The 9,052-nt window shown below is 37.7% G+C and overlaps 1 protein-coding gene across 1 annotated transcript; it reads right to left on the reverse strand.

Annotated features, from left to right (window-relative positions):
• Positions 1-2,408: 2,408 nt before the first annotated feature.
• LOC118485840 lies at positions 2,409-4,501 on the reverse strand. The gene is made up of 2 exons (XM_035982330.1): positions 3,783-4,501; positions 2,409-2,756 (listed from the first exon to the last, which is right to left on the reverse strand). Exons 1-2 carry the CDS (start codon positions 4,407-4,409, stop codon positions 2,409-2,411), a joined length of 975 nt encoding a protein of 324 aa, XP_035838223.1. The 5' UTR covers positions 4,410-4,501.
• Between the last annotated feature and the right edge of the window lie 4,551 nt (positions 4,502-9,052).

Raw genomic sequence — 9,052 nt, forward strand, 5'->3', positions numbered from 1 at the left:
AGGGCCCTATACGCTGCGTATTGACCAATACGCAGCGTATAGAAAACTGATGCACATTTGGGGTCATTTTGGTAGGTTTGAAGTGTCAAATGTTTGCCAGGTTTCTATACGCTGCGTATTGGTCAATACGCAGCGTATATAAACTTGGTAAAATTTGACACTTCATACCTGGAAACATTTTGTGTCAATTTCAGAAACATAAGGGACCATTATTGTAAATCCTGGAATCATCAGGGACCATTTATCTAAATTATGAAACAACAGGGACCATTTTTGTATATTCATGAAACTTCAGGGACCATTTTTGTAAAAAATGAAACACCAGGGACCAAAATGTAAATATATATAAAATCAGTATAAAAGGGGGTCTTCTTTAAAGAACCGGCCCTTATCAAGAATCGAACTCGTGACCTATCATTTAGAACCGTAAAGCCTTAACCAGTTTATCCTCCGTTCCGGAGCTGTTAGAACATGGAACTTAATTCATATATGCAGTAACTGCTAATAGGCTGCGTATTGGCCTATACGCAGCGTATACTGACACCTTGTATACGCTGCGTATTGGTCAATACGAGGCGTATAAAGCCTTCTGAACTTTAAATTCACACAGAACTTGTTGTATTCCAGATACAATCGTTAGGCCCGTACGCGCCTTACGGACGACGTCGACTAAATAATAAAAAAAATATTATTTAGTCGACGTCGTCCGTAAGGCGCGTACGGGCCTAACGAGCGTCGAAACTAAGTCCGTCGTTGCCCGTTAGGCCCGTACGCGCCTTACGGACGACGTCGACTAAATAATAAAAAAAATATTATTTAGTCGACGTCGTCCGTAAGGCGCGTACGGGCCTAACGAGCGTCGAAACTAAACCCGTCGTTAAAATTTTAACGACGGGCTTAGTTTCGACGCTCGTTAGGCCCGTACGCGCCTTACGGACGACGTCGACTAAATAATAAAAAAAATATTATTTAGTCGACGTCGTCCGTAAGGCGCGTACGGGCCTAACGAGCGTCGAAACTAAGTCCGTCGTTGCCCGTTAGGCCCGTACGCGCCTTACGGACGACGTCGACTAAATAATAAAAAAAATATTATTTAGTCGACGTCGTCCGTAAGGCGCGTACGGGCCTAACGAGCGTCGAAACTAAACCCGTCGTTAAAATTTTAACGACGGGCTTAGTTTCGACGCTCGTTAGGCCCGTACGCGCCTTACGGACGACGTCGACTAAATAATAAAAAAAATATTATTTAGTCGACGTCGTCCGTAAGGCGCGTACGGGCCTAACGAGCGTCGAAACTAAGTCCGTCGTTGCCCGTTAGGCCCGTACGCGCCTTACGGACGACGTCGACTAAATAATAAAAAAAATATTATTTAGTCGACGTCGTCCGTAAGGCGCGTACGGGCCTAACGAGCGTCGAAACTAAGCCCGTCGACGTCGACTAAATAATAAAAAAAATATTATTTAGTCGACGTCGTCCGTAAGGCGCATCGTAGAGACCCATACGAAGCGTATTTAAAGGTCCAAAAATGACATTTTTGCCCTTATATTTAGCCTCGTATAGCCCAAAAAGAGGGGCAAAATAGTAATTTAACATGTTTATATTTTCAAACTTCAATTTGGGGGGAAAATTGTCCGCCTTTGACATAGGCTGCGTATTGATCAATACGCTGCCTGGGTTTTCTCATTTTACCTTTTTGCCCTTGTTATGAGGCTAAAGGAAGCCAAAAAGAGGGGCTTTATTGTAATTTGGATAACATACGATGCGTAGGGTTCCCTACGCACCTTAGAAGACCTTTTTTTTTTTTTTTTTTTTTCTTGGTTTGTATTTAGAGAAAGTAAAAATAATCCAAAAATTATGTTTATAAAAATTATAAATTATAAATTATAAATTATAAATTATAAATTATAAATTATAAATTATAAATTATAAATGAATTAAAAATTATAAATTATAAATTATAAATTATAAATTATAAATTATAAATTATAAATTATAAATGAATTAAAAATGATAAAAACTTTATAAATTAAAAAATTTCTACAATTTACAAAATTACAAGTTTCCGCTTAATCTTCGATAACATTTAAACTCGGTTCTCTGTCTTTGTCTCGGTCTGATTTAGGATGCATTAACTCGTAGTAGTGCTCTAACTGCGGTGTATACATTTCTTCCCACCGTTTCGCAGCTATTGATCGATGTGCCGACCACATCGGGTTCACTAAAGGCATGGGGTAGTCTCCTTCCAACTTAGCATGTATGAAGTGTCCCCCGTGAACATGTACAAGCGTTATCGCTTGAGGTCGTGGATCTAGTGGGGCATCCGTTAATGGGAAGATGGTAGAGCTCCATTCAATGCTTAGCACGTGGAGGACAATATTATACCTTTGCGCTATGAGAAGCCCTCCATTCAATGCTCCACTAGCTTGTATTCGGCTTTAGTGAATCTTCGCACAAAAGCGTGGCCCAACAGACTCGTCGTAGGTTCGTGGTTATGGTTCGCACAGTCCACTTTTAACTCCCACGTGTCGTTCGTCACGTCCCGGATGGCGAGTAATGAAAACGGGCAGCCGATTTTTTTGCTACCAGCTTTCCTAACTGTTGCTTTACTACGGTGTTCACCACTACGGTCGCACACAAGCCATACCATCCCAGTAGTACCGCCAATATTTTTTGATCGGCGGGTAACAATTACGTAACCATTATCCTTTCCCGTTTCTTGTACCCAATTCTTCAAATCAGTTAGAGACATGAAACGCTAAAAAAGGTTACGTTAATAATAATAATAATAATAATAATAATAATAATAATAATAATAATAATAATAATATAATCGAAACTCATACTTCAGGTACTAATTTTTGTCAATTTTCGAAACTTTAGGGACCATTTTTTTCAATTTTAGAAACTTTAGGGACCATTTTTTTCAATTTTAGAAACTTTAGGGACCATTTTTTCAATTTTAGAAACTTTAGGGACCATTTTTTTCAATTTTAGAAACTTTAGGGACCATTTTTGTCAATTTCAGAAACTTTAGGGACCATTTTTTTCAATTTTAGAAACTTCAGGGACCATTTTTGTCAATTTTCGAAAGTTCAGGGACCATTTTTGCAATTTTCGAAAGTTCAGGGACCATTTTTGCCAATTTTTGAAAGTTTAGGGACCATTTTTGTCCATTTTCGAAAGTTCAGGGACCATTTTTGTCAATTTTCGAAAGTTCAGGGACTGTTTTGTCAATTTTTGGAAACTTCAGGGACTATTTTCGTAAAATTTGAAACTTCAGGGACTTTTTTTTGTTTTTGGCACTTAACTGGACTAACTGAGTTCTCTAACTCAGTTAGTGGTCCCTTGTATTAAATGCTAACCTAGTTAGGATATAACTATGATTTAACTAACTAAGTTAGGTTTAAACTAACCATTTTAACTATGATTTAACTAACTAAGTTAGGTTTAAACTAACCATTTTAACTAAAAATCAATTTCATGATTCTTTTATTTATTTACAATACTAATTTATTTAAAATATTTTTTATTAATTTATTTATTTAGAGAAGAAAAATAAATTGTTTATTAACTTAACTTTCTTAACTTGTTTATTTACTAAATCTTATAATTATTTTGTTAATTAATTATAATATTTTTAACAACAACAACAACAACAACAATAATAATAATAATAATAATAATAATAATAATATTTATAATTATATTTATAATTAAAGTATTTTAACAATAATAATAATTATTATAATTATATCATTTTTAACTATAATAATAATGATACCTCATTTACTTGAAATGGATTGCTCGGGGTAGATGGTTCATAAAGTGATGTGTTACGGGACTCATAACCATATCCAACTTCATCCCTATATCTATCGTATACACTGTCGTATACACTGTAGCCCCCATATCCACTGTAACCACCTTCACCCCCGTATCCACCATCACCACCGTATCCACTGTAACTTCCGTATCCACCTTCGTCCCCGTATACCCCATAACCCGGATACGATGGCTGCGACGGGTAATATGGTTCATCAACAGGTGCATTCTCAGCACCGTATCCACTTTGTTGCACGTACGGAGATTCATACCCGTATCCGTAATCTGGACACACTTGATGCACCGGATAATTTGGTTCATCAACAGGTGCATTCTCAGCACCGTATCCACTTTGTTGCACGTACGGAGATTCATACCCGTATCCGTAATCTGGACACACTTGATGCACCGGGTAATTTGGTTCATCAACAGGTGGAGTGGGAGTCTTGTTCAAGTCTGGCAACTGTGTTTCTTGATCAACAGGGACTCCAGACACAACCTCCTCCTCCTCATTGGCAGCATTTGATCCCCATGTGTCGTTAGAATAGCGATTACCGAAATAATTATCCTTCCAAAATGATGACATTTTAACAAGGTTGAACAAAAAACAAACAATTTACTTAAGAAGAAGATGAAGGAAAGCAAAGTATATGAAAAGGAAAGCAAAGTATATGTCGGATGATGGGTAACAGACATGAGTGGAGGGATAAATAGACTTTCATCTGGCATGTCAATACGCAGCGTATTGATCCCTACTCACCGTATTACTTTATTCACGTGCCCTGGACAACATCGTATCAGGTCAAATCAGTCTGTCAATACGCTGCGTATTGATCAATACGCACCCTATTTAAGACTGATTTGACATGGTACTAGGTTTGACTGTCTGGTCGTGTACCTACCACTTATATACGCTGCGTATTGACCAATACGCAGCGTATTCAGGTAACCCTATACGCTGCGTATTGGTCAATACGCAGCGTATCTAAACCCTAAATGTGCAGATAGCCTGGCTTGGTGTGCAGATAGTGAGAGCCTTATTTTAACTAGTTATTTTATATTGTTGGTTTTTTTTTTTATTTATAATAGTTAGCTCTAAAACTTAGGTTATTTGAGTGAAATTAATATTTCTGTTATATTCTGTTTAGTTTAAGCATCTTGTTTATCAATACTATGATTGTTTAAGAGTAATATCTAGGTTATGTGAACTTTTAAATGGTAAAAAGGTATTGGGAAAATCATCAAAATAATCATGCGAACCCAAAACTTCAATAAAATAGGCAGTTATTTTTAATATTTCAAACAGACATATTCAAAACCAACAAATAAAAAAACGGCAACTCGGTTCAACAATTGTTAGCGACTATGAACCATATCTCGTCTAAGGTGGGTGTTGCTCATAGAGGAATTTTGGTGGGAGATACGACTTGCCCGAGGTGCGGTTTAAGAGGAAACCACTTGTCACATTTTGCGGGAAGGCTTATTTGCGAAGTCGATATGGTGGACGGTATTCGTTTGGCTTAAAATCCATTTCCCAGACCACGTCAACTCGGTTCAACAATTATTAGTGACTTCTTTGGAGATGAACGGGTCCAAAGATTGGAAGAAGCTCATCAGTGCGGTACTTCAAGTCGTGACTTGGGAAATTTGGAAGGCAAGGAATGAGAAGGCTTTTAATGGTCGCCACGTCTATTACAACCTACAACCGAATGACGAATACTATTAAATAAAACTCTTTTCTTTGGATTACGAATAGATCGAAAAATTGTAACATTAACTGGAATAGGTGGTGTGACTTTAATATCCGTGATATAATCTTGTAAATTTCGGCTTCGGTTTCTTGCGGGCTCGATTTTCTATATTTTATATAGAAGTTTCGGCGTTCAAAAAAAGATAAGAAAACGGCAAACAATCAGTCTAATAATTACAAGTATAGAGTGTCCACTAAATCTTATCTGATGGGCTAAAATAGCCAGCTAAATAGCACTGAAACAGAGAGAGCTATATTTTGTCGGTGACTTAAAGGAGGCAACTATATATTAACCTTTTCTTCTGTGCCAGTTAAGATATGGTGTTAATATTGACACATGGTAAAATTTTGTTTTAACATGGTGTATACGGGTCGTATAAGGTTATACGGCCCATCTTTGTCAGTTTATATTTATTCTATACGGGCCCTTGTAGCCTTATACGGCCCGTATACACCATGTTAAAACAAACTTTGGTCGTATACAACGTACACAATATCTTTATACGGACCGTATAATGGTATACGAACCGTATAGATAGGAATTTTTTATGGGTTAATATTCACACATTTGCCATTCGATTTGGCAGTCTATATCGTGAAACATGTGAAATGTCGACAACAGTCTCTAAAACTTTCAATAATAGCATCATCCCATCAAGGAAATCTGGTTTAGTTTTCTTTTACTTTTAAATAAATCCCATTTCACACATTCGTGTTCGTCAATTGGACATCAATTGATGTTGATGTCCTAGTTTGGTGGTTTGTTTGAGCTTCCTGTTCTCAAGTTCACAATGATTATCAAGACTCTACGTCAATAGCGACCATTCGATCTGGCAGTCTATGTAGTGTTCAGAACCATCAAACCGAACGGCTTCTACTATCAAGGAAAACGGGTTTCAGTTTTCTTTTTACTTTTAAATAAATCGCATTTCACACATTCGTTTTCGTCACTTGGACATCAATGGATATGGTAACAACTACCAAGGGGATATGGATATGTTGCATAATTCATTAAGTTTCTGTTTGGCACATTCAATCTACGTTACTTCATTAAAATTAACAAGGCGGTCTCGGTTGCATGAAGCTTTGATGTAGGGATGAGCAAATACCGATACCGTCCCGATCCCGAAAAATACCTATCCCGAATTTTGTGTAAACTTGGTACCGATACTGATACCGAAATATGTCGGTACGGTACGGTATCGGTATTTTGAAGGTAAATTTCGGTATTTTACCGATACCATACCGTACCGATACCGAAAAATTCGGGATCGGGATTTCGGGATCGGGATCGGGACGGTATTTTATACCAATTGCACATCCCTACTTTGATGTATGTTGCAAGTTAAATCCACAATCAATGTATGTTGGTTATTTGTAAGTATCGCATTTGTGTTAACACGCCTCATTTCATCTTTTTTACTCTTTTCTTTGATTTCAACAAATCTTTTCAACAATCAATAAGCAAATACACAACGGTTCTCCAATTCCAGATCAGTAATGTAAGGAGAAGCGTTGAGATAACGGACACCCATCAAGCTCAAAAAGAAAACTTGTGTTTCCTATAGCCACCATTCCCATAGTCACAAACGATTGCGGTTTGTATTTCCCATAGCCACCGTTCCCATAGTCAAAAAATGGTTGCGGTTTGCAATTCCCGGTGGTACCGCGAGTGTTGAAGAAGGTTGGTTAATTTTTTCATGTTCCGATCTCATCAATCTTATATATTTCACAATCGAATCAACTTATCCTCCGATTTAAGCGGCGTGTTCCGATCAACGTTTATTGACAGTTGTCTAAAGAAGCGCTTTTATCATGTGTCACATGGTAACAACTACCAGGGGATATGGATATGTTGCATAATTTATTTAGTTTCTCTTTGGCACCTTCAATCTTCGTTGCTTCATTAAAATTAACAAAGCGGTCTCGGTGTGTACAAGACAAATGTGTTTGCATGCAGTGTATAGTGTTCATTGACTTAATACAAAGACATAGACAACAAACAAGATCTAGTACAATTAGCCGCAAACTTGTTATAAACCTTACAAACACAATAAGATTGTGTCTATTTACTACATCAGTTGTCGCCATTTCTAAAATATTATGTCAGTTGGAAATTGTAAGGACCTTCAAAAATGTCCCTAAACAACCCATAAATAAAAACCCAGACCCTAAAAACCCTACTGTGCATGAAAAAACAAGAAAACAAGAAAAATAAGTTTTAGGCGGGCCGCGTAAAGGATAAGCATAGCCTTACGCGGGCCACATCAACTAGGAAATTGACCAGATAAGCGTTTAGGGTTCCAGGCGGGCCGCGTAAGCCATAAAGGGAAACTTACGCGGGTCGCGTCAACTTATGTTTGACCGGATAAGTGTTCCGGGACCACGTGTTGACTATCTGGTGACTCTACTAGTGACCAACCAGACCTACGCATAGACTGGGCGGCCACGCGGGCTGCGTAAGGTTTAGCTTATGGCTCACGCGGGCCGCGAGAGCCCCATATTTCAGCTATAAATAGCTTGGCTCCTGAGTAGTCCTCTGGTGTCGAAACCAACTTTCAAAAACGAAGTTATACTGCTCAAAACTATAATTTTCATATAGTGAGGTGCTGCCACGATACCGGGTATTAACTCGATCGCTGCTACGATTCAATATCCGATCGATTGAAAGTATCCCATGGATGTTTAAGTGCTACCCGCATTAGGGTTATACTTTGTCATTCGTCGTAAATTCGATGGATGTTTAGTATGCCACTTTGTCATTCGTTGTGAGGGTTGTATCTCGTGAGTTATCGTAAATGTTGTATTAGTTACTAACCTAGTTCGTGCGCATTATTGTTTAAACTAGGTTATCTGGCTTATCAGTAGGCTAAACTCTGCCCGTATAAACTTGCAATGTGAGTCATTCTCTTTTTACCAAATTTGCTTTCAAAATCATGTTGGTTTTAAAGTTATAATTACAGGGATTAAGTTTTTGTAATCTTCAATTACTGCCTGTATGTGGGGTTTTGTATACATTACTTGATACCCGTCACCATTGGACAACTAGTTAGCCAATGGGTGATCTGACCATAGTCACAGATACAGTCGAGTAACAAATACCGATTTGGGGTAATTGGTTGATAGAAACATTGTAATCACCCTTAATATTGTGAATTATAACAATGTGTCGTTTTGTGCAACTTGAATGACTCGCCAGTATTTCTTGCTGATAAAACCTTTTTAAAACATGTTTCGGGTGATCTGATGTGAACTAAGGAAAAGTGCTGTGGAGCACTAACAAGCTTGAAGTAGTGGCTTAATAAACTAAATAAACATGTTTTGTAAATCGGGGAAATTCTTGTGAAATTCCTCTATTGTAAATTACGGGGTTTATCCCAAATTATGAAATAAAATAATAATCGGGCATTTTCAAGTTTAAACGATCCTGCTAGACTTCTGCTGTAAACATAAATACCACGGGTTTCTGTCCCGCGGCT

This window comes from Helianthus annuus, chromosome 13, assembly GCF_002127325.2.
Source record: "Helianthus annuus cultivar XRQ/B chromosome 13, HanXRQr2.0-SUNRISE, whole genome shotgun sequence".
In the NCBI taxonomy this organism is placed as follows: Eukaryota; Viridiplantae; Streptophyta; class Magnoliopsida; order Asterales; family Asteraceae; genus Helianthus; species Helianthus annuus.